Here is a 26,439-nt window from a genome sequence, read left to right on the forward strand (position 1 = left end):
ATCAAGAAATCCTGCCAGTGGCCAGGAAATCTACCACTGTAGATAGAATCCCAGGTGAAGGCTGTCTACCACAGCAGCCTTCACCTGGGTTTCTGAGACGCACATCTAAGTGGCTGGGAAAGTGTACAGGAACATCTGTGCCGAGAAGTCCTTAGACCTCGGTGGGACACGCCATCAAAAGTGGCTAAGAACAACAGAGCTAAGATCCTGTGGGACAAGTTCCAGACTGACAAGCATTTGCACCCTAACCAATCTGACATCGTGTGGGAAGACAAGGAGCAGCAGACGGCAGATGTGATAGATGTGGCAATCCAGCTGACAGTAATATCAGGAGGAAAGATCATGAAAAGACTGAGAAGTATTTAGTGGCTGGAGGAACAACTGGAACGGATGTAGAAGGTGAAGGCCAAGGTTGTCCAAGTGGTAAGAGCAGGATTAGGCCTTTGAACTTCAAACTAGGAGAGGGGCTCCAGCAGATTCCAGGTACAACATCTGAGGTCTCCGTCTCATGCAGAACCCTTAAACTCCCAGGCCTCTGGTAAAGGACCAGAGCTTGTGGAAGACACAAACTGGATCCACCAAACTCATGAATTTGGTCAAAATGGAAACATTCAACAACAGAGGTTTAAAAAAAAAAACTAAAAAAAAAAAAAACTAAAAATTTAAATGAAAAATTCAGTGCCACATTTAGGCAACAGGTCCTAAGAAAACGAGACTTTTCTGAACTATATTATGGCTAATGAAATTTCTAGTTATTCTAAAGCTTGTCTCAAAAAAAAGGATACTTGCCTCAAAATATGGTCTGTATTGCAGCACTTTGGCTGGTCATAACTAGTTTATCAGACCTATCAGGCACTCTTGTAAATCAAAGTCAAAATCCTAACTGTTACAGAAAAATTAAGAATATTTGCTTTGTCTTACAGTCTTGAGGACTTGCAGCAGCTTCGTAGATACAGACTTAAGATCCAGGCTCTAAACGTGACCCTATCACGTGAGACTACACTATATTTCTTACCAGTTGACTTCCCCCACCTTTCCCCTCATCTCCCATTGCTCTATTCTAAGTGTCCTGGCTCAAAGCCCAGACACACCAATTGATTTAGATATCAACCTGTTTTTAGATCCCCATGTGGGTCAGTGGACGTTTGGCAGATTAGAAGAGTGGCACACCTCCATTTGAAAAACAGAACAGTCTCTTTATGGTTATTTTTTCTACCAGAAATAAGGTAAAGGCTTTTGCCTGCCTGAAGAAAAGGGGGGAAGGTGGTGATAGCTGCTTACAGTGTCAGTGACCCTTATTTGTTCCATTGTAGTTTAAATGCTGTGAGAACTTTACAGCCAAAACAAAAGAGCATTTTAAATGGTGTTTTGTATGTAACTTGAGTCTTTTTTCAACAGTGTCCGAATGAATGCACAGTCTAAACATAAATAAAGATAGAAAAAAGCATTTGCTCAATAAGAGATGTGTTTTGCCACCTAATGTAGCTGCAGCTTGTTTTGCATGTATATTGTTGTAGTCATTCACTGTCACAACAAGTTTTATGGACTTTTTTTTTGTTAGTGGCCAGTTCACCATATAAAACTGAGTGTGCATATGTGATGAGGCAGCATGTGATTCACAACCTTCCCCTCTCAGTTCATGGAGAGCTAGCCCCATCTTGTGTTGCTTCACCTGCGCTGCACACTTATGAATTTGCTGATTCAAAGATGGTTGATTTTACAGGAGTTGTCTCAATTTTTTTTTTTACTTTTCACTGCATGTTAGACAAAAGTAGCACACCCTTCTTTCTTCACTACATTCATTGTCAGCTCTCATTGTTACTCAGATGAGGTTTCTGCATTAAAACAGGTACCTGTATACTTACTTTTCCTTAAAATGACCTTATTCATTTTGAATACTTGTTTTTCTGATTCATATGGGTGTTTACTGCTTTGTTGCTTTGTTATTCTGCATTTTCCAATTTATGGCACTGCTGCTTTTATTTTCTTATAATAATTTCCTGTTTTTTTTTCTAATTATCCTTCTGTCCTTTGGTCACTTCTGAGTTCTTTTCTAATGCCTGTCCCTCTTTCCCTCTGTCTTTATTTCTATCTGTCCTCCTGTTCTTCCTTCTCTCTTTTTTTAAGAAAAGCTTGAAAGAATGAAAATTCCCTAAAACTGGAGAAATAAGTGTTTCAGATTATAGCAAAATGTTATTCTTCCAAATGAGTGGATTTTCAAGCTTGCATACAGTTTGCAGTCACCTTTACTCCTTTTACGCAAAATATAAATCCAAGATTTTAACATGACAGTCAACTGACAAAGTCTGTAAATGATATAAAAATACAATACAAATTTTAGCATTTAAAAAGAAGGGAACCAAAGGAAGAAAAAGAAGAAGAAAATCAAGAAATTAAAACACAAAAAAATCTTTGACTATTAAAATGTCCAGCTTTTGTGAACTGTTTTAAAATTTAAGAAAATCTGTTTTTTTTATTATTTTTTTTTATTTATTTTATTTGTTTTACATGTTGTGAAGACTATTGCTGTTTTTAAAACACCATACCTATTTTTCTTCAGATTTTGTCATACTATAATATCAATGTGTTTAAAATACAGACATGATGTATGATACAATAGAAACATAGATTTTATTTATTTTCCTCCCTCTCTGTCATACACTTTACCATACAGCTAAGTAAAAGCAATCAAAGGACCAAACACTGTCCCAGTGTAGCCAAAGGGATGCATTTACCACTTTGTCACATCAAGTGTCTGCCCTGCCCTCACAGCAAAGTCACCTCACACATACAATACAGTCCTGCTAGTTTTCCCTGACTGATGCCAGGTATAACTATAATCATCTCAGTGTCTGCTGGCTGCTCGCCTCACACTCATTTTGCAACATGGCAGCAGTATGCACAGGAGGAATATGTTGTTTGCTAGGTGTACCAACAAGTGAGACATTGTAGAGAAGAAAATCATTGGAGACACCTCTTCTGCTTATATCATCAATATTTCTCTACTGCTACATTTTGGTGTTTCTGCCACTTTCACACTGCAAGCAGACTTTCCCTCCTTTGAAAGAACAAGGGGAACACTCTGTCAGCAGTGTTTGGCATTTATCTCTGATTAGGATTAATTGAGTTTTGATTGTGGGCCTCATTCCAGCTGATCTGTGTCAGGTGTCGTGACTCTAGAGGACTGTAAGGGGACCAATGTAGATGCAGTCAGAGCCAGAAGACAGTCTCTGAGTCCTGCGGTGGTCCACACACACACACATGTGCACACACACACAAACTCAATGAGAGAGAGTGAAACAAATCACATGTGAGAGCAGTTATATCAACAACACATTCATTCTGCTGCGATAATGAAAGATGGATGAAGATTCATGTATCTGAGTCTGTGGGAAAAAGGCCCTGAAAGTGTATGAAGAAGCCATGGGCTTATTAAGAGCACAGTCCTGCTGCTCAATGAGAATGCCGTGAGTCCCCGACTCTAATTCCTAATTCCACAGAAATGAGAGAGCCTGCTCCCCTCCCTCCTTTCTCTCTTTCATTTTGTGTGACAAGCATGTGAGGGCCAGACGGGGAAAGGCATTAACTCATTCTATTCTTATAATTTTAAGAACTGAATGAACCTGATGTGTTTTCAAACCTCAGACCTTTTTTTTCAGTTCAAACCTGGCACACAGGTCTACAGTTATGCTGACACAAAAAAAACTTTATCAATATGGAAATGAGTATTTTGAATTAAAGAAGTTGTCACAGGTGTTTTAATATGAATGATTTTGAAGGGGGGGAAAAAAACTCGTTAACAGTTGCCCACAAATGTTTACACATCCTTTTTCCCTAGAGAAGCTATAGAGCTTGTCTGGGTTGCACATACAGGTACCTGATGTAAAAACAAACAAACAAACAAACAAACCAAAAAAAAAAAATTTTTTATTCACTATTTCTTTGCAAAAATGTTGTCAGTTGTAGATCGTCATCAGGTTGGTCAAAGATAGTAAAAACTGAAAAACAAAACAACATGATAAACAATCAGACAAAAGCTCCATATAGATCAAATAAAAAAAAATCAAATAAAATAAAATAAAGTGCATTTGACTAAATAAATGACAGAAAGACAGAAGGACACCAGTCAAGTAAATCTCAGGCCAACAAGAAAAAGTAAAGTAAAATAAATAAAGTCATTTAGTGACTGAATGCCTGCTTATAAAGCCTGGCTGTCTGGCTCCATGTGTCCACATGTATTCAAGCATATAGAACACATCAAATGGAGGGTTCATCGGAGGGTTTTTAATATATTCCTTAATGTTCAAATCTTTCACCTGCATTTTCTGCTTTTCAAAACAGTTACCTGTCATTCATGTTCACTGTTTGCTGATCATGAATTTAATTCAGGGAGGAATTCATTTAGATTTAGGAAAGGGGGAATGAAGAAATTCCAAATGAACACTAGAACAGGTCATTCCTGGAGAAATTGTAAATGTGATTGCAGAGAGTTAGTGGATGCTGGAGCTCGTACGGTTCCGCCTGTAGAGCACCGACACCGAGCTCCGGCCGCAACATGCTCTTTATGTTCTGTGATGTTCTGGCTTCTGCGTAAAGGCATTCCTGCTAAAGATAAAAATATTGTAGCTTCTTAAAAACCTTTTACACAGTTTTGTGTTGTAATTTGGTGTCTGCTCTGAGAGCTGGAGCTGAGGTACATGGTGACACACAGCATGTTTCCGGTCCCAGCATGAAGGAAGATATTCCAAGTTAAAGAATTGAGAGGCTGCAGGGAAAGTGTGCCCGCAGTTTCTGTTGCAGTGAATCCGATCCGAACAGTGACTGTGGAACAACAACACTAATAATAGAGAGTGAGGATAACAAAGGGCGAAGATAACATATGCAGATCAGATGAGAAGGAGACAGTGAGAACATGAAAGGGCAGGGCTCCCCCCCGGGTCCTGTAAATAGTTCAGTCCAGGCAGCTGCAGAGGTCCCACTCCTACACATATGTTGAGCAACAAAAAGAATTTAATAAAACATGTTAAGTGAGCCTTTACGTCACCAAGACTCAGCGACATAAATTGTTCTTATACATAGAGCTAGAAAGATTAGTCAGTAATTTATTAGACTATTTAAGAAGAATGAATCAACAGCTATTGTGACTCTTGTGGGCGGCTGTGGCTCAGAGAGGGCTGTCCACTGATGACAAGGTTGGCGGTTCAGTTCCCTGTTTCTCTGCACCCCGAAGTGTCCTCGGGCAAGACACTGAACCCGAAGTCTCTCCCGATGACGGGTAGCTTGCATGACAGCTCTGTAGCACTGATGTCTGAGTAGGTGAATGAGGAACACATAATAAAGCGTTGGAAGTACAGCTGAAGCAGAAAAAAGTACTAAGTGCAAACCATTTATCAGTCAAATCATTTTTGTAGGAAAATGCCAGATCATTTCTATTTCTACCTACTCAACTTTGAGGATTTGATATTTGTCTTTGCCACCCATGATAATAACTTAAATGTTGCTGTATTTATCATTTAAGGATCATTTAATCATGTAAGGCCTGTTGGAACTTTTAATGAGCATTTTTCCAAAATACTGCGAATTTTCAGAAAAAAACAATTACTGAAAAAATATCAGCAGCTTGATCGTCCTGGAAAAAATCGTCAGTCATTGGACAGTTATGGTATTTAAAAAAACAAAAAAAACCACAGTCCATTTTTGACACGTTGCAGCTGCCGAGTGAGGCATCCTCTCACATTTACACGATCTTCCGTTTCCGTGAGCGGAGCCTCGTCTGGCCGTGAGGGACTGCAGCCTCTCCCCGCATCCTCAGCCCGGAGAGCCGCGGTCGGTGGACGCCCGGCTGAACGGTTCAGTCTACGAAGACCCGAACCGTCGACAAACAAAGCGCATTGATTGCATTTGCTACGCGGAGCTCGTGTCCTGCCACTGATTCAGACGGCTGAAAACACTGCAGTGACACCAGCGGACCATCGGTTTTTACAAGGGAGTCATTCAGCAGAGGAGGTCGGGACTGAAACCCAGAACGATCTGACAGGACGAAGGACTTCACCCCCGAGGAAGTGAAAGTGCAACCCGTGACAGAGATTCACATCCGTTCTGCGGGGAAATCTGTTGGTCATGTCGGCGGGATGCCAGTAGACTGTTTACTGGAGAAACCGCTGCAGCTTCCTAATCTCCATCATAGAGCGACCCACTTTCATTTAAGGAATGGATAGACTGCAGGATCAGTTTGTTCTTGTAGATATTCAGAACACAAGTAGCCTATTTCGTACGCTGGAGTCTGTTTGATTCATTTGACTAAGCTTCTCAAACCGTTTAGTCTCAGGTTTAAACGCATAAGGTGTCGATTAAACAGCATGGCACTGTCATTTCAAAACTTCAACTCCAAATGAAGCTCAGGGGGAAACAACCTCTCCACATGTTCCATTTAGTAGCTGTGTTGAAACTTTTAGTAGCATTATAGGCTTTTCCTCTGCAGATGGAGTGAGTGCAGTACTGTTTGTCTGACGCACAACAACTCTGAAGCCAAGCTTAAATGTAAAAGTTTAATTATCAGAAAATGTAGATGCTGAAAAGGTATAAAAACAAATAAAAGCATTTCTGAGAGGGGACATATTTTAATGTATTGTAACTTGTGAAAAGAGTACATTTGATTATTTATAGTCTTTTAGTTTGGATTTATTAGAGCAAGAACTGCTGGAACACACCTGTACAAAGTTCCAAGCAAGAATCTAGCGCTTTGAAGTTACTCTGAGCAGATGTGATTTTATCCTGTGTTTCAAATGATTTCTCACATCTCTTGCATGCATTAAAAGAAACAGACTTTTAAATCAGTAGATCAGTAGATAACGTGCTGTGATGCTGGATGTAGTGAAAATGAAGGACGCCTGCAGGATCTGCGCCCGCGAGCTCTGCGGCAACCAGCGCCGATGGATTTTTCACCCTGCGGCCAAACTTAATCTGCAGGTTCTGCTGTCCCACGCCCTGGGTCATGAGCTGACCCGGGATGGCCGTGCTGAGTTTGCCTGCTCCAAATGCGCCTTCATGCTGGACCGTATGTACCGCTTTGATACAGTGATTGCCCGAGTAGAGGCACTGTCTCTGGAGCGCCTTCACAAGCTGTTGCTGGAGAAAGACCGACTGAGGCAGTGTATTGGACGCCTTTACCGGAAGAACAATGCAGAAGACTGCAATGTGGCTCCATCTGGGTCTGGTGTTGGAGTCGGGATTGAGGTGGAGTCTGAGTACTCTCCTGTGATGGATCTCTCAGCACTGCAGGACATCAGATACTCAGATATGATCCAGGATGATCTGGCTTACTCTGTCTATGAGTCATGGGCTGATAAGGAGGACCCTGCTCTAGACCACCACACCCATCACCATCAGTGCACAGGAGCAGACACCGTCTCTGGTCAGAAGCCAAGGCGATGCAGGGGTTGTGCAGCACTGCGTGTTACTGATTCCGACTATGAGGCAGTGTGTAAGGTTCCTAGACGGGTTGGACGTAGAAGCACATCTTGCGACCCATCCACCCGCTACTCAGCAGCCACTCTGATGGGAGAGGACCTGGCCAGAGTCTGTGGAGCCGCTGAGGCTACAGATGACACCTTTGAGTCCCCTTCAGTTGGGATGGAGACTGAGAAAGCCATGTGTAACCAGACCACTTTGAGCCCTGCATCATCTGTAGAGTTTCTTGATACCACCGTATCCCCTCCTGCAAACCAGAAAGAGAGAGAAGAAGCTGAACCAGATAAAGATTCAGAGGAGGCTCCACTGAGAAGGGACATTCCTTGGGGCAAACCACCAAGTGACACCCCCCCCCCTGGGCTTGAAATGATACTGAGCCTCCTGCGGGGCTGGGAGTACCAGCCAGTAAAACCTCGAAAGGGCAGCAAGCTTCCAGTTCTGGTCAAAGCCAGATTTGAACAATGTCTGCCACCGCCTTTGCCACTGAGGTCCCCCTGTGGTGAAGCAGACTGTGACCTGTACCCCCACCAGATTATACCAGAGGTTGTGACCCCAGAACTGGTTGAAATGGAGGAACAGTGGCTGGATGAATATGTTCAGTGTGGTCCCTTTCGCTTTCAGCAGGTAGTTTAGAAGCATTACTTCTGGGATCTGTCAGCCTAGCTGATGCACTCGGCTTGGCTGAAAGATCCATTGCCTCTTTTTTTAGTTGGCATGGAGATTAGACGCTTTTAACAGAAAGCCTAAAGTAGTGGTGTGGAATCTAAAAGCTGCAGGTCGCTCCCAGGTTTGGAGTGCATCATTTATTATTGCGATGCAACGGGAACATAGGATCCACTGTTTTTGGAGTTTAATCCACACCAGGGATCAAATGTCAGTGCCCTGTTTTTTATACTCTGCTGCACAAACTTACTGAATCCTTTCATAAATACACTTTGACGTGTTCGTCACCTTCATGGAAGTATCTCTTTTAAAAAAAGTGTTTCCTTTGGAATTTTCTAAAAACACAATTAGCACTAAAAAGCAGTAGATTCTGTCCTCTTGCAGCTAAAACACGACTAGCCTGGTTCCAGACATGATTTAGACTGATTATCTCAGTTGCCTTTTTTATTTTAAACAGCTAAAAACAAAGGCACAAATCTAGAATTTACTGCACTGTAGAATCAGATATAGGGTCAGATTCAGAACCAATGAGTTCTGGCTGTTATCTGGACTGAACAACATCATATCTCTGGATGTCTGTCTTACTCATGTTGCTGACAGAGCCCAACACACACACTGCCTTGATTACCCTCTCAGGGAGCAGAAATACCCCTCTTCATCAGTAGCCTAGCAACCCTGCAGTTGCCATGGGAACAGTCTCCAATCGCTACTGCGGTCTATGCAAAGGTCCTTCACAGTCTCATCTGGCTTCATAACTTCTTTTGTTAGATCAGTGATCAGTTTGAATGTGATTCTGTTTGCTAGGCAGTGACAAGACAGCACTGTTAGAGGCTGTTATACTTACGTAGCATATGTGTTAGGCACATATATAGTAGTGTAGTTGGTACAGTAGACATTTCACTGATATGCATGAAGAAACCTGTGAGCATGGCAATCATACACTAATAAACCCACCAGATTATTTATAATAATTACTTTCTGGTGAGATTTGCTGAGATTTGACTCGGTTTAGCATCTCATAGTGTAGAGATGAGTTTGGTTCTCTCTGCTGCTGGTGATCATGCTGTACAGTAAGACCTAGGTCCAAAGATTTCTGTGTTTTTCTCCTGACTGAAAAGTCAAGTGCAGGAATCTTAAAGGTCAGGCTTTGAAGGAAAGTGTTTCTTAAAACAACAGTCAATCCCCTTGCCTTACTGGCTCTGAAGTGATCTCTGCCCATATCAGTTTTGATGTATGTAATGGTGACAAAGTCCACAACCTTTGTTCTGTGTGAAAATTTTCCAAAGTTTTTCTGAAGCAAGTATGAAGCTGATGAAGGACAAATCAAAATGTGGTGACAGCCACTTGTACAGTGAACTGGCATCACAATAGCTGCAAGGACAACACAGAGCATACAGTGATTTTCTTGGGGCTTCAGATTTTAGCCACTGATCAGCTATTGTTCTGATAAACAACTTGATTGAAAATAGCAACAGATGCTGAGACATGTCACTGTCCAATATTACCTTAAAACATTGATTTCACAGCATGAAACAGCAAAAGTAAACCAATTGGAGGATTTTAAAGCTGTAGTTAGCCAATGTTTTTGAACTGGATAATATCAAAATCTGACATTATGACAGAGCATTAATCTTAACCTTGTCCTAATCGATTATATTTGGTTCTGATTACAGTATAACTTATAACTACTACATATTTTTCTTGCTAGCTGACCTGTACTGACATGATTGCTCCTGTGTTTTCCAGCAGCTAACTGATGAGCAGCGTGGTCAGCTAAGCCAGTTTGAGAGTGCTGCAGGTCAGTGTGTTGGAGAGTTGCAGAAGGCCCAGGACCAGGTCTGTTCACTACAGACCAAGATCAGAGAGAGTGAGACCAGGAACCAGGTACAAACACCCCACAGATCTTCATGCTTAGAGCACATATCTGAATGTGAACTGACTGACTCCTCCTGCATGCTTGTGTTTTATTTTTACTTTTGTCTTGTATTTATACTTGTTAATCCTTAAAAATATATATTTTTTTCATTGTATCAGCACCATCTGTTTTTTTTTCTTGCACCTTAACTTGGTTCTTTTACTGGCATGATTTGGACCCCCTTACTTATTTTTCTTACATGTAATATGTGTAAGCTACTGGATACCTTGATATTCCCCAAGGCCAAGGGCATGAATAAAGTCTTTCTACATCCATCCATCCTTACATAAGAAAAGATCTGTTATAAGCAGAAACTAGATTTAGACAACTCATAACAATACCGGATTATGTTCCAGGAAATGTCAATTCTTGTTTTTGTGTCTGTGTTTTTGTGTGTAGAAACTGCAGGGGCATCTTGGTGAAATGGAACTTGAACTGCGGTCAGCCCAAGAGGAAGCCCACCAGCAGGAACGAAGCATCCAGAACGTCACTGATACTGTAAACTCCAAGGAGGCAGAGGTACAGGAGTGAAGGATGGATAGATGCATAGAGAGAGAAAAAAACCCAGTTTGGACTGATAATTAAGTCTGAACACAGTGAGGAGTGAAAGGTCAGAACTAAAAGTACACAAAAATATGCAGTGCCTGACTTAAATGGTGCTGTCATGTGTGCAGATTGCAGAGCTGTACAGAGTGATTGAGGAGCAGAATAAGATGCTGTGTTCCCTCAAAGAGCTTGCTAACCACAATCAACTGCAGGTTTGTCCACCACCCTGTCAGTGAATGTAACATCAATCAGCAACCTAATTGTTAATTATTATCTAAAATCATATAGAGAACCATTGTTTTAAATTGGAGAATCCCTTCTGTTCTTTATCTGTTCTTCTCTTCCATCTTTCCTCCTGCCTGGTTTTCCTTGCAGGGGTCCAGTGCAGAGACGATTAGAGGTCAGGGAGAGGTTCTGGCTCTGCAAGCGTCTCTGTTCCAGGCTCAGCTCGAGCTGCAGGCTGGGCAGAGGGCACAGCGGCAGGCAGCCAGGACTGAAGAGGACCTAAGGCGGGCCATGGAGAGGCTAGAGAAGGACCTGCAGGGAGCACTGCAGCACCGGAAGGAGACAGAGAGGCATAACCGGGTGAGAAAAGGAGGAGTGTGTCCGTTTCACAATGATTCTTTGAAGTGGTTAAACACACTTGTTGGAGTACCATTTTTATCAATTTTATTTTAATGAGTGTGTTTAACTTTAGGTAAGTAGAGACTCAGGTATATTAGTGGCATATCGGTTTGGTATCTTGGCTCTGTGTGCTTCATCATGTCGTATATGTGTGATATTTAGGAGCTGCAACTGGCTCTGGAAAAGGCTCGATCAACTCTGCAGGACCGAGAGGAGCAGCTGAGAGAGGGCAAGCAAGAGAGGCAGAGGGAGAAAGAGGACAGAGAGAAGACCATCAGAGACCTAAAGATGTCCCTGCAGACCAAAGAACAGCTGGTGAACGTCACACACACTTAAACAACCAAAGTGTATATGTAAAACAACAAATGCCTACTATGTTGGACATACTAGCAGAGACCATGCATATAAGAGTGAGGTAAACTGTAGGTCTTCTGACAGCCACTTGGTACTGCTCGAAAACGCACTCATACCACAAGGAGTGAAGAACTGATCAGTGTATCAGTTTAGGTAGATTGTTCCATTTCCTCTAATGTGAAATGTATGCTGTATACACTATAGGTTGGATGGTGTGTTTGTTCATCTCGCCTATCTCGACCCAAGCTATACCCCTGTGTGTACAACTCTGTGTGAAACTTTTCTGTCCATCAGGACTGCTCTGAGCTGTTGGAGAATCCAAAGGAGAAGAGAGACTCTCTGCTCGAGAAATTTCGCCAGCGTATAAAGGAAAGAGACCAAGCTCTGGAGGTGAACCCCACAACACACATGCCAACACATGAAGCAGCAAATGCACTTGCAACAGACCAACAGTGTTCAGTATGTCTTGTGACCTTCTGTGAGGTACTTATTGTTCATGAGATGGTGTTCTGATCCTGTGTTATGTACCCATCCTAAACTTATAGTGTTAAATGTCACAATAAATATTTTTGCACTTGAAAAAGTGTGCAAGATGCACATTTCAACAATAAGATAATGCAAAGTAATTTACTTTTAACATATAATACATTAAGAAATGTTACAAAAAAAATTCATTAAAAAAGACACATATATACACAGAATAAACTAGGATATAAAGTAATAATAGGTCCAAAACAGCATAAGGCAGAGAATACCTGGACAATAAAAATTACATTACATTGCAAGATATGAATGGGGTTTTTTTTTCTCACATTTAATTTAACAATTCATCTTAAAATTTTAATTTTTACAATTTAATTAAAGGCAGCAGCAAACAGATAGCCCCGCATTAAGCCCTGAATAAAATAAGCTGAGCAGACCCCAAGTTTTCTGGGAGTTTGATCCACATACGTAGAACATACAAATTCAATGGTGATTCTCTATGTTTAGTTTTGCTTCGGAGCGCAGTAGGTAGACTAGCTGGGAGGGATGGGTGATCTGTAACAGAACACACCAGAATTTAAAATAAATTCTTTAACACTGACAGTGACAGGAGTGGGACCGTAGCTTACTATAGATAAATGCACGGGCAGGTCTTGGCAAATTCACTGATATATTCCGTGTCCTTGCTTGAAAAGAAGTTCTTCTGAATTACTGATTTAAACAACATTAAATACGATTCTTTTTTTTTTATTAATTTAATTTAATGCTATGTTGGAATCCACAAGGTAAGATAAGCGGTTTTCAAAGCAAGCTTCAGGCTTGTTGAAACTGTAGGCCTGTGGACTCAAACCCAAACCCACAGGTGTCTGATTAGTTTAGATGTACCCTAAGTCAGCTGTGGCTCAGGCGGTAGACCGGGTTGTCCACTAATTGCAAGGTCAGTGGTTCAGTTGTCAGCCCCACTGCATGCTGAAGTGTCCTTGGGCAAGACACTGAACCCAAAGTTGGTGGATGGGAAAAATTGTAAAGTCCTTTGAGTACCAGTAAGGTAAAAAAGAACTATGTACGGGTAGACAATTTAGTGATGACTGACACCTTTTCGGCCAACCCTCAGCAAGCAGTGGATGAGAAGTTCCGCTGCATGGAGGAGAAAGAAGAGGACACTCGTCGACTGCAGTTGCTGCTGAGAGAGAAGGAGAGAGACGTGGAGAGGCAGCGCTGCGTCCTGGCCAACAACGAGGAGACCATCACTGTAAGTAAATGCTCGTACAGAAAGACACACATTTTGATGTGTTGACTGCTCCTACCCTCTTCTTTGGTTGTTTGTGTGTGTGTGTCAGAGCCTGGAAATGCTGGTGCGAGGTAAGGCTCTAGAGCTGGAGCAGGTGGGTCATGCCTTTGGGAATATCCAGCAGCAGCAGCAGGACAGCGAGGACAGGCAGACCCGCATCCTGACAGAGAGAGACGCCATCATCAACCAGCTGCAGGTGGCGCTGCGTGCTCGCACACAGGAAGCACAGGTATGAGAGAGTAAGACCAAAATAAAATAGATTTATTGACATATGTATTCAACAGGCACAGGTGCAGATTTTTTTTTTGCTATATGTGTGTTCATGGTGTCATGTTTGTATAAATAAGTACAGTCCTGTGAGTATTTTACAGTAAGGGTGTAGTACTGTTCAAAATAACATCATCTAAAAGTAAGGGAATCTTCTTTTAATGATCGTGGTGAGTCTGAGGATTATGATATGGTCACAATAAGTTAGAAATAAATGCAGTTAAACTCAACACACAATCCCACACAATCATGTTCTCGTGTTTCTTTATGTCTCCTGAATGTAGGATCTGCGCTGCTCCCTGGTGGCGCAGGTCCAGTCTGCTCCAGGTGTTATAGAGGAGCTGAAGGTCAGCCTCCAACTAAAAGACCGGCTTTTCCAGGAAGTGCTCGCTGATCGAGCCCGTCAGGCCCAGGACCACCAGAAGCAGGTCCAGAATCTGCTCAGAACCGTCATCTCCAGGGATCAATACATTCAGGTAGACAAGAGTAGCCAACCAGAGAGCACAGGCTGAATGTTAGAGTTTTATATAGAAAAACTGACAACAGCCTTCCTCTAGGACTCTGCCACTCGGCTTGGTGAGGTGATAACTGAGCAAACATCAAGGCTCCAGGAGCTTCGCAAACAGCTGAACCCAGGTCTGACTGCACAACACGACTCCGGACCAGACTTGGATGTGCAGCTCCATGCGGTGCAGGAGGAGCTTCATCTGGCGCTGAGGAGGGAGAAGGAGAGCAGGGAGCTGAGCAGGAGTCAGGCTGTCAGGCTGGACTCCCTCAACAGGACTCTTCATGTGAAGGAGGAGATTATCAGGGTCAGTGTGTGAGAGGTGTTTTCTTTTTTTTCCCTCATGTATGTAATTTATCTTACTCTAACCTCTCATATAAACTGCTAATACTCAAAGTATGGTTGGTTAAAGAATAATGAGGGTTGTGAAATTACTTATCCTGCATTATAATACTCTCAGCTATTACTCTGCTGTTTACATACACTTGCGTCTCCTAGCCATTTTTAAAATTATTGTTAAACTTTGTCTGTTAAATACAACACTTTCTGTTGATGTTTCATTATGTCACTGCAAGGCTTTCTGTGTGGAACATTGAAAAAAGTGCTTGAAGTGACCAGATTAAATGAGTGAATGAGAACCTTGTATCTGTTAAACAGTTAAACTCAGAGAAAATGTACAATATAAGGAATGTGCCGGCGTAACAGGTAAATGTATCAAGTGATGGATTTGCAAGTAAGAAAAATCAGTAGTGTGTGTGTGTTTGTGTGTGTGTGTGTGTGTGTGTGTGTGTACTGCAGGGATTCCAGATACAGCTGATGGATCCTTTAGGCCTCCCCCTAGTGGAGCGACTGACCCAGGAGGTCCAAGAACTGAGGGAGAGTCTGGTCCAGCAGGATGGTCTCCTAGCCAGAGGCCCTGACCTGGGCCCTGACTGGCCAAACAGCAGGCAGCCTGAGTTTGGAGGTGGGCATCAGAGAAGCATGGGACAGTATCTGTAACAGCAGCTCTCCCAGCACCAGGGATTAGTGACTGTTAAGTGGGTGTTTGAGCGGAGAGACTCACTGTTGTGGTGGTTTTTGTATTAATTTACCATAAATGTTTGTTTCTGGGTGAACATACTAACACGGAACATTTTTTCTATCATAACCAGTCATGGAAATGATGAACCCCAAGGTCTTTTTTCAACAGTTGCCAGCCTGCTTGCTTCTGATACTGATGACAGAGATGTGTGTTTTATTAAAGAGACATTTAAAATCACATCAGTATCATTTACATCCTCAATAAGATGCAGCTTGGATTTAGGCCAAGAGGCTGGATTGTCTTTCAGCCCTAACAAGCTTTACACTGTTTGAAATTACAAATCCTCACAGTCTGTGTACACTAATGAAGGATTCCATCCACACTGTGACAGCAATTAATTGCTATTTTGTCGCAGTACCCACACATCTAGCAAAACTCAATACAGAGTATTCAGTTTGGTGGTGGACTATTTAAAATTTTTTATTTTTTTTTAAGTACACACAAAAGAGAAATACTAATAACTAATGTCTTGATATTGGTTGAAATCTGATCTGTAAAACTGACTGCACCTTTGGAGAACTGAAGTCTGAAAACTTTGAAAATGTGTTTAGTTTTTCACTGTGTAAGTGTAACATTTTAACTTATGTTGAAACAAATTATTTAACTTTTCCATCTGGGTCTTGTCCTGATTGACAACCAGTTTGGAAACATCTGAAGCAATATTTTATTTAATTGCTTTGTTGATGATTTATTGCAGTTATTGTACCTTTGATCTATTCATTTAACTGTATTGTTTAAAGTTTGCCAAGATATTTTGTAATTTGTAAAAATACCATCAGATTCAGTTACTGTTTTAAATGTCAATATATCTAATCTATTACCGTGCATAAAGTTGGGTGGTTATGTCTTTGCATGTTTAGCAGCATGATTGAACCTTCTGATTACTGAACCCAAGTCACATGCTTCCTGAAGAATGTGGAAATATAGACACATTCCACATTGCTGTTGTTTTTATGATCTGTATACTAAGTTCACAGCTTGCTTCTCAGATTTTTTTTTGTAAGTTTTGCAATTCAACAACCAGTGGCTTGATTTGTGGTTTGAAATGAATGAATATTATTCTGAGTGTCACACTGGAGCACAGTAAGTAGAAATGTTTTTTTTTTTTTTTTTTGTTGCAGTCAAAAAAAAACAAAAAACCTGAAGAATGTAAAGTGTATGTGTGTCTGCACAGACTGTCTCGGGGACCACATTTGTTGCATTGCAGACATTCCTGCATATTTCAGTGAATTTATTAACTTCCAGGCCTTAACATGTTTAGAGCAGTGCCTAATAAAAAAAAAAAAAAAACTTGCAACGCTTGTATAATGCATTTTTGATTTTAGAAGGTTTTGCATTCTTTTTGTAGTTCAAGTTACTCTATTTCCATATTTGCACTGGTACTGCCACATCCTAACAATGCAACTTTCTCCACTTCCCAAATGAAAGCACATGCATGTTTACTATATTCATTTACTAGAATAAACAAGCACAACACACACATGCTCCCCGTCTCCCCTGATTGTGTGAATTTGTGTCTGAAAGACTAAAGCACTCAATGATCATAAAACTAGTTATAATGCAATTATTTTACACTCATTAGAATTTTAGTATAAAAAGTAGCAAATATCAAATTTGTTGAAGTTTTTTTATTCTACTTTTATATATGTGCAATTTTTTGTAGTAGTAACAAGGACAATAGAATTACTATGGCCATGTTTGCAAATAGAAACCCCCATAACTGTTTAGTTAGTGCAAACATTTCTCCACATTTCCAGTAGTATTCTAAACTCTGATGTAGGAATACTACATTACTTTAATATGACTTAATAATTAGACACATTTACTGATCCTTTAAAAAAAAAATAATAATAATACCTTAATCGCAAAATCTGTGTGTCTTCAAGGGTAGTTAAAACCCTGAAATCATAAAAAAGAAGAACACATCCTTTAGGTCCTCAGTGGTGTCAGCCCTGATCATTGTAAAAAGTCTGGCACTAATTTCTACTAATAATTGGAGCTGGGCTGTGTTACAGCCCTATAAAATGACATACAATATATAAATGTGTAATTATTACATGGTAACGTATTTTTCCCTTGCTTCAAACTCAGGATTAAATCCCATAGTCTGACTGTGTCTGATTAACTCTGCACAGATCCCCGTGTAAGGTATAACTGTATTGCATTTTTAAATACAGCACAGTACAGTAAATACCTGGTCATTTAGTAGATCTTAAGACTGAAGAACAGTCTGTCCATTCAGTCAAACTCATGTGGTCTAAAGCTTAGTGGTGTGACTGAGTGCCATGTAACAAATGACCAACATCCTCACAAAAGTGAAGAATGTCAGTGGGCCAGGTGAACTATACCTACAACCATTTCAGAAATAGACATTTTCTCTGTGTTGACAGTGTGACACTCATTTGAATGGTTGCTGAATTGCAGAGTCACAAGCTGAAAAAATGGAAGTCAACAACGTGCATCTTTTAAGACTGTGCAAAGTTCTGACTGTTTTTCACTTAGTTTATTGTGTTTCTGTGCCTGCTATAACTATATTCTGCTTTCACTAGAACTTAGCTCTGAGAGTGAAGACCAGGCCAATGATGATCTTAACAGCGAGTACACCGAGAGCATCAATGAAGAGGAGTCCAACACCAAGGTATGAAATAAGCCAGTTTAAACAGCTGGACAGAAATGTACTTACCCGTCAATTTGATGTTTAAACCCCTGTTTTTGTTGAATGCCATTAGTCATTACAATCTCATGATGAGCAACTGGCTTTTCTAAAACTCTTTTGCCTACAATTGACTTTACTGTTTTTAGACCTTCTGTCATTGTTTGGATTGTGCAGCTAAAAAAATAATTTTGGACTCAATTTACATGAGTGTGATGCAGCTTGAGTGAAGCACTGAAGCAAGCAAATTTGACAACCTTTTTTTTGTGTCCGTTGTTCATGTATGACATGGGAATGAGAGCCAATCACATTATATGTGAAACAGAAAAGAGGACCCAGATACACAAGACAGAAAAGTAGTTAAGCAAACCAAAATATACTTTAAAAAAATGAACTTTCTAAAGATGGCAATGGCAGCTGGCAGAGTTGAAGAGAAAAATGTGTAAATCCAAAGTCAAAATAAAAGAAGTCCACTGGATAACCAAGGAGATATTTAAAAAATGGGATACAAATATAACTGGAAGACAAGCAGGAGCATGGGGAGAGATGCAGGATATACATACCAGAACACAGGAAGGTAGAAGGACAAACTGACAAGGGCAGAGGGAGTTCTGAGGCCAGTTGTAGAAAAAGAACCCCTCTCTGGAGCCCTTGCAGGAGAGCCAGTGGCAGAACAGAATCTGTCTGGAGAATGGACAACAGGCTGACAGAGACAGAACCCCTCTGGAAGTCAGGCAGAAGCCACTGATAATGGTGAAAGCCCCTCAGGACCCAGCCAGGTGGCCAGCTACAATGGTTAAACCACTTTGGGTCAAGCAGGCAGGCTAGGGACCACAGACGTGGGTGGGCCAGAAACTGCAGCTCACAACAGGCAGGGCAAACCAAAGCTTCTCAGATTGTGTGTCAAAGACGATGGCTTGCTCTGAAATTTGCAGGGGGTCAAGTGGGAAGACCAATTCTGAAAATGTCTGTGTATCCACTGGGACATCATTGATTCTGGGGCAGGGGCACCATAGACCCACTCAGGAACAGTCTTAGCATCAGCATATCCAGGGCTGAAGAGATATCTGCTGACTCGTGGGTAGATGGCCAACTCATGGGACATAGTGTACAGGAGATATCAGTCAACTCAGGAAAAGTTTTTGCATTGACCAACTCAGGAGCAGAGGGGATGGTAGTTGACCCAGAAGCAAACTCAAAAACAGGCAGACTGATAGCTGACTTGGGTCTAGGGGAGTCATCTTGGGATCAAGGGGCATGTTTGCTGACTCAGGAAGTATCTCAGAGACAAAAGGTAAGTCCGTGGTTCCAGGGTGAGATCAGGCAGGGAGCTGTCTGCTTTACTGTTGGCCAACTGGTCAACTGACTGTTGGCTAGCAGTCTGTGGCCAGTGTAGCTCTACAGCTAGGTCTACAAAGAGAGAGACTAATGACCTGGATGACAGGGAGCCTTGGCACTGTTGGAGCCTCACTGTCTTGCTGGATCTGCCTTAAAATCTAGGTAAGGAGAAAGGAGACACCTGGGCATCATCAGCGGTGGAATCAGACAAAGACTAGCCAATTCAGGGGAAGGCTCTGGCTGAAAGATAGCAGTTTGGAGACTGTCTGGCTTGTTGTACTTCTTCGGATGCTAGCTGTAGGGTGGTTGTCTCTGTGATTGGATCAGGCATGGTGCTCGTCGGCTCAGAGTTAACTGACACTGAGATGACTAGCAGACATAGTGCCAGGGACAGCTGGTGGGTAGTAGGCTGGATCAGGAACAGGCTTGGCTAGGAAGCCTGAATGGAATACTGAATGGATGCAGGTAGGACCCCAACCTCCTTTTGGCATTAGCAGTTGCATAAACAAAGCCAGCCATGCCCGTAATCACCAGAAGCCAAGGTCTGGTGGTAACTGTCCTCTCCATTAAGCTGTATGCAGCCAGTTTTCCCTCAGTGTGTATGGTGTGCCTTCACCAACCAACTGTAGCTTCTCCAAATTAATTTTACTGCCTCATGTCCATTTAGGGGAAATTTTAGTGTGTGCTATGTTCATAATGGTCAGTTTGTTCTATTGGGACTAGATGGATAATGTGACACAAGTGGAAACAGTTGAGCAGACAGTCACTCAAGTGGGAAGAAAAGGAAGCAAAGCAACCAGAGATACATGAGAAAAACATGATATTCTCCAAATACAATAGAAAATAGCTAAACTAAAATTCAAAGCATAACAAACCAAAAGACATCTTGATTGATCAATCTGATGTCTCCGACAGAATTTAAGTGTATTGGAAAGTCTGGTAAATTACTTTTAAATTCTAATGTGTCTACACCTGGCCCAACTTTGGCCCTATTTTAGTATTTTTCTTTTGCAGCATTGTGTTTATTGAATTTATATTGTTTAGTCTGCTTGTACTGATACTGCCATCTTGGTCAGGTCTACCTTGTTATAGAGATTTTCCAAATCACCTGTTTGAAAAACAGATAAATAAAATAAATAAGACAAGTATTTTGTATATGAGGTGATGCATTCATTAATCATAGTTCTGATTGCTATATGAAAAGAGTTGTGAAGGTCCAGGGAAGGTGCTGTGCCAGGATCTTTTGCACGATGGTCATGGGCTGATGGAGGTCAAACAACTTGTGGAGCAGAAGAGAGTGGTGGAGAGAGAGCTTGGAGAGCTTAAGGCTCAGCTGGAGAAGGCTGGGTTCTCCTCACTGTCACAGATAAGGTGAGACAGTTTTGCAAATTAATTTTGGTTCAGTCCAATTTCAGTTCTTTTGCTATTCCAAATATTTAATTTAAATAATAAACCTCTATCTTTGTGAGTTTAAAAAAAATAAATACATTTAATTCCTGCCATCCCAATGAGATCCATAAACATGGTAGTCTTGAAAGTATTGAGAAACAGAACTGTTGCCATTTTTGTTGTTTTTTCATGGCATATGTTGGCAACAAGATTAACAATAAAAGACGCATATGGAATAATACCAGCTTTATCCTCTAAAGCTACAGGAATACATTTGGTTATTTCTTTCCCCACCTCTTTTTGTTTTAAAGGAAGGCTTTGCTCCGCCTACAAACAGAAAACAGCAATTTAAAGCATCAGCTGACTGAATGGCTACAACCTGACAGTACACAGATGGATGAGCAAATGATGCAGGAGGGCAAGGAGGAGGATGAAGATGATGAGGAGGAGCTGGATGTGACCATAGAAGGTGAAGAAGAGGAAGAAAGCTCAGAGCTGTGGGATGCCTGGGATGGAGAGCTACCCCTGTCTCAGGCCCAGATCCACATCACTGATGAACAACGGAAAAAGAGAGCCAATAGACCTGAATCCCTGGACCTGCTTAACAATTCCGTTCAGGTTGAAGGACTATAACACACAATTTTTTTGTTTGCTTGCTTTGTTTTATTGTCTAAAATGAGGTGGTGATGGAAAACAAAAATGTATACTGTTGAATCCAAAAGGGAATAAATGTGATCTGACTGTTTATATAAAATATGCGGTACATGAAGGTCACAATAATTTTTCCTCTATCTGTAATTCAGGATGTCAACCTGGCTAACAAGGAGTTGGCTGGTAGGCAGCAGACAACTGTGTCCTCTGTGATGTGTGAAAAAACAGTTCATCTTCAGCAGAAGAGCAAAGAGCTGCAGGAGAGACTAATGGTGTCTGAGGCCACAGTGCAGGCTCAGGCAGAGCAGCTCAAAGACTACAGGGAGCTGCTTAGTAAGTGGACAGAATGATAACTTATACAACATGTTGTAGGTGATGCTTATATTTACGTAGTAAAATAAGCAAACACCAACAACAAGTAAAATGCATAGCTTATTCTTCTTCTATGTTTCTTCAGCAGAAACAGCTGTGCAGCAGGACAGTAAGCAGATCCAGGTGGACTTACAAGACCTGGGCTATGAGACCTGTGGCCGCAGCGAGAACGAGGTGGAAAGGGAAGACACCAGCAGCCCAGGTATATCTGACTGTTACTGTATATTTGTTTTACACCTGTACCAAGCAATTTATTGTTTGGTAAACATTCAAGTTATGTAAAACAGGCAATGCCAATGTCCTCCTGAAAACTAGCTTTAATGTATACTTGTAGTGGTGTCAGAGAAACACCAGATGGAAGCAAAGTACTGCTTTAACAGTACACTTAGGCTTAATTGACTGTTATCTGTGCATATGATAATAAAGGAGACATGCGACATGCTGACAGATGGTTTGTTTTTTACGTTAATTTAAAAAAAAATACAGTTTAATGCTACTTATAAGCAACAGATTATTAGCCTGATGAATCTAATTAAGCCCTTTTGTATGTTCCCTGACAGAGTTTGATGACCTTGAGATGTGTACGTCTCTTGATTGTGGTTCTCAGTGGTGGCCTGCCAACAGCAGCAGGTCTACCTTCACCAAAACCACCACCCTAAGCTCTGGAAATGAGGCCTTGTCTCTCCAGTGCCTTGTTGAGGACCTTCGTTCACAGTTGTCCCGCTCTCAGGGAGTCATCCGAGGGCTCCAGACCCGCCTCCGCTCTCTTTCCTCTTCTAGTGACTACGGACCCTCCACACCCAGCAAGGTCAATTGGTCCTTCCAGGCTTCTCCCTCACAGAGCGGGGCAGAGGATGACGAGGGCTGGCAGTCATCTGATGGAGGTCCACAAACTTTGTCCCGTCACCCTAATGCAGACAAGGGCCTTCAGCAGCTCGTGTCCCGGGTAGATGCACTGGAAGACCAGCTTAGGAAAGGCGGCAAGAAGGCTGTCACAGAGGACGTAAAGTCTGCCACCTGGCCAGGGTGAGAAAGAAAATGTTATTTATTTCTCATATGTTGTGCTCTAAACAATTGTAGTTGCTACTTTGCAGTTTTTTTTGACTGATACTAACTTGTCATCAGTTATGATCTTATGATCAATACACCATGTATATGCATCATATATAAAAATCTGTTTCAGTCATTGGGGCTGTGAAAGGACCATTACTCTGATTCAGAATAAAATGAGGGGAGAGAGCATAGTCAACATCAAATTAAAACCCGAGCAGGTCAGAAAACCAAGAAATGCCTCCCCAAAAGATGATAAAATAAAGGAAACTAGGAGTACAAATCTCAAATATAAGCCTATTTTAAATAAGGTCTGGTTATGTCTAAATTTGCACTCAATAAAATTCCCTGACCAATATTTGGGAATTTGCAGTTGTTAGCACTGTTGCCTCGCAACTCGAAGTTTCTGAGTTTGAATCTTAACTTGCGGTCTTTCTGTGTGGAGTTTTCATGTTATCCCTGTGCAGCCTGGGTTCTCACCGAGTTTTCCAGCTTCCTCCCACAGTCCAAAGACATGCTGAAGTTATTATAGGTAATTCTAAATTGTCCGTAGGTGTGAATATGAGTTTGCTTGGATGTTTGTGTCTTTGTGTGGCCCTGTGATAGACAGGTGACCTGTCCAAGGTGTCCCCTTCCTTCTCCCTAAGTCAGGTGGGATAGGCTCCAGCCCCCCTGTGACCCTATAGAGGATAAAGTGATGTATTGAAAATGGATGGATGGATGACTTTTGGGTAAAATGTGCAAAAAATTGCACGGTCCTTTAATAAGCAACAAACAAAAACTGTACTGGACCTACAGCATCAACCTCTTGCTAATTGACATGTGGTTCTGTCCATATTTGGTACAGTAATCTATTAATGACTGCAGGCATTAAATGCCCCGTCACTCTCCATTAGTATCAGGCCATGTTATCCAAGCCTAACCACAGATGTTTGTGTAAACTCAGAGGGGAAATTATTAACTAACATGAGGTTGAAAACACGTTGTCCCAATTCTCTTGTATGAAACTTTATAGCTAACATGAAGCTTTAGCATTAACATTGTGATGCAGAATCAGGCCATAAAATTTTGTCAATGCACAAGTCTTGGGAATCTTCCCCTACACCAAGTGAGCTTGTATGAAATCCTGAGCGTAGCATTCAAAAACAAGGCAACAGACTTAGATATGTGTTGAAGAAACAAATATATATATTCAATATGAAATACTTCCATTTGGACAATTTAAACAGGGCTCATTTTATACAGTCATTAGACTTAGATGCAAACACTACAGCTGGAAAGTCTGAGGAGCTCAGCACAGATCTAAAAAAGCAAATTGTTGACTTGAACAAGTCAGGAAAGTCACATGGAGCCATTTCAATGCAGATCCCAAAACTATCTGTGAAAACAACTGTTTGTAAGTATGAAGTGCATGGAAAAGTTCTGTCACTGCCATAATCAGGAAGAAAACACAAACAATCACCTGCTGCTAAGAGACTATTGATCAGGATGGTCAAGAGTCAACCAAGAATCACCAAAAAGCAGGTCTACAATGAATTAGAAGCTGCTGGAACACTGCTGTCAGTGTCCACAATCAAGTGTGTCTTACATCACCATGAGATGAGAGGCAACCATGCAAGAAGGAAGCCTTTTCTCTAGAAGCGTTAATTAGGGCTCGACTGAAGTTTGCTGCAGATTACAAGCCTTCTGGAGGAAAGTTCTGGGGTCAGATTAAACAAAAAATAAAGTGCTTGGCCACAAAGACCAGAAATGTGTTTGGTGGTGAAAACGTGAGGCCTTTAACTCCAAAAACACCAAACCCACCATCAAGCATGGTGGTAACGATATTCTCTGGGGCTGTTTTGGTGCCAGTGGAACTGGCACTACACAAAAAGTCAATGGAATAACAAAGGAGGATTACCTCCACATTGTTCAGGACAATCTAAACTCATTAGCCAGAAGGTTGGATCTTGGATGCAGTTGGGTGGTTCAACATGACAATGATCCCAAGCACGCACACACAAGCAGAAATGGCTAAATCAGGCTGGAATTGGGGCTCTAGACCGGCTTCCCCAAAGTCCTGACTTCAACCCCATCAAGAACATCAGAATCGAAGTCAGAATTAGAATCTCTTTATTGTCATTGTACAAGACAGCACAACGAAATTTGAGATAGCAGCTCGCGTAGACAGTGCAAAACATCAGGACAAAAAAAGTGCACAAGACATAGTATTAAATTTTGAAAAAAGACTCCACAGTTCCGGGGGTAGGAATTCGAAGAGGTGGTGGCTGGGGTGTGAGGGATCCCTGATGATGCTGTGGGCTCTCCTGCCGCAGCGGGTACTGTAAATCTCCTCCAGAGATGGAACAGGACAGCCAGTCAGTCTCTGGGCAGTGTTAATGACCCTCTGGAGCTGCTTCCTCTCTGCCGCAGTGCAGCTGGAGAACCACAGCCAGATGCCGTGGCTCAGCACCAATTTTGCCGAGCAGTGGTAGAAGGACACCAAGAGCTCAGTTCTTAGATTATTCTTCCTGAAAATCCTCAGGAAGTAGAGTCTCTGCTGTGCCTTCTTCAGGATTGAAGTGGAGTTTGCAGTCCAGGCCAGGTCTTCGCTGATATAAGTGCCCAGGAACTTGAAGTCTGACATCATCTCAAAAGTTCAAAGTTCAAAAGGGTTTTATTGTCATTTCAACCGCATACAGCTATACAGTACACAGTGAAATGAGACAGTGTTTTCCAGATCCAGAGCTAAGGTGGTAGTGCAAAGAATGCAGTGCAAAAAAGATAAAATAAAATAGAATAAAATAAAAATAGAAATATGGAAACAGGTGGTGCAATATAAAGAACACATAGTGCAAACATGTACAATTTGAACATAAGACAATACAACACAACACGGACAAAATCAACAACACAATGGAGGTGGTGTGTGTATGTTTTTGTTTGTGTGTTAGTCCAGTCCTTAAATGTTTAGCAGTCTTATGGCTTGAGGGATGAAGCTGTTGCACAGTCAGGCCATGCGGGCCCGCATGCTTCTGAACCTCTTGCCAACAGCAGGAGTGTAAAGAGTTTGTGTGAAGGGTGTGTGGGGTCCTTCACAATGCTGGTGGCTTTTCGGGTGCAGCATGTGGTATAAATGTCCTTGATGGAGGGGAGAGATACTCTGATGATTTTTTTCTGCTGTTCTCACTACCCTCTGGAGGATCTTGCGGTCTGAGACAGTGTAGTTTCCAAACCAGGTAGTGATGCAGTTGCTCAGGACTTTCTTTGCTATGGAGCTGGTGGTGAGGGACCAAGTGAGGGACTCCGCCAGGTGGACACCAAGAAATTTGGTGCTCTGGCCAATCTCCACAGTGGAGCCATTGATGGTCAGTGGAGCATGCTCCCTTTGTCCACTCCTGAAGTCCACAACCATCTCTTTAGTCTTGTCCACATTCTGAGACAGGTTGTTGACTTGGCACCAGTTTGTTAGCTGCTGCACCTCCTCTCTTTAGACTGACTCGCAGTTCCTGCTGATGACACCCACCACGGTCGTGTCATCAGAGAACTTAATGATGTGGTTTGAACTGTGCTTCACTGCACAGTCGTGAGTCAGCAGAGTGAACAGCACTGGACTAAGTACATAGCCCTGGGGGGCCCCCGTGCTCAGTGTGGTGGTGTTGGAGGTGCTGCTCCCGATCCGGACTGACTGGGGTCTTTCAGTCAGGAAGTCCAGGATCCAGTTGCAGAGGGAGGTGTTGAGGCCCAGCAGGCTCAGCTTTCTAAACAGGTGCTGGGGCATGATTGTGTTGAATGCTGAGCTGAAGTC

At 41.9% G+C, this 26,439-nt stretch overlaps 2 protein-coding genes across 2 annotated transcripts in view; both read left to right on the forward strand.

The window, feature by feature from the left end:
* The window catches only part of pde4dip (phosphodiesterase 4D interacting protein), a 124,374-nt gene that overhangs the window by 61,139 nt on the left and 36,796 nt on the right, over positions 1-26,439 (forward strand). Inside the window, exons 9-25 of the mRNA XM_008281005.1 lie at positions 9,880-10,017; positions 10,448-10,567; positions 10,723-10,806; positions 10,970-11,179; positions 11,381-11,533; positions 11,867-11,962; positions 13,170-13,307; positions 13,396-13,575; positions 13,898-14,089; positions 14,171-14,425; positions 14,917-15,082; positions 17,749-17,837; positions 20,395-20,561; positions 20,891-21,197; positions 21,383-21,563; positions 21,688-21,804; positions 22,163-22,628. Of these exons, the coding sequence (XP_008279227.1) occupies positions 9,880-10,017; positions 10,448-10,567; positions 10,723-10,806; positions 10,970-11,179; positions 11,381-11,533; positions 11,867-11,962; positions 13,170-13,307; positions 13,396-13,575; positions 13,898-14,089; positions 14,171-14,425; positions 14,917-15,082; positions 17,749-17,837; positions 20,395-20,561; positions 20,891-21,197; positions 21,383-21,563; positions 21,688-21,804; positions 22,163-22,628 (3,059 nt within the window). The remainder of the gene's footprint in view (positions 1-9,879; positions 10,018-10,447; positions 10,568-10,722; positions 10,807-10,969; positions 11,180-11,380; positions 11,534-11,866; positions 11,963-13,169; positions 13,308-13,395; positions 13,576-13,897; positions 14,090-14,170; positions 14,426-14,916; positions 15,083-17,748; positions 17,838-20,394; positions 20,562-20,890; positions 21,198-21,382; positions 21,564-21,687; positions 21,805-22,162; positions 22,629-26,439) is intronic.
* Positions 5,360-8,420, forward strand: LOC103356743 (uncharacterized). The gene has a single exon (XM_008281004.1). It carries the CDS (start codon positions 6,862-6,864, stop codon positions 8,101-8,103), a length of 1,242 nt encoding a protein of 413 aa, XP_008279226.1. The 5' UTR covers positions 5,360-6,861; the 3' UTR covers positions 8,104-8,420.

This window comes from Stegastes partitus, unplaced genomic scaffold (genome assembly GCF_000690725.1).
Source record: "Stegastes partitus isolate 25-593 unplaced genomic scaffold, Stegastes_partitus-1.0.2 Scaffold218, whole genome shotgun sequence".
Taxonomy (NCBI): domain Eukaryota; kingdom Metazoa; phylum Chordata; class Actinopteri; family Pomacentridae; genus Stegastes; species Stegastes partitus.

Excerpts from the sequence above, each read along its gene's own strand:
- LOC103356743 (XM_008281004.1), top strand. The coding sequence starts at position 6,862 with ATGCTGGATGTAGTGAAAATGAAGGACGCCTGCAGGATCTGCGCCCGC.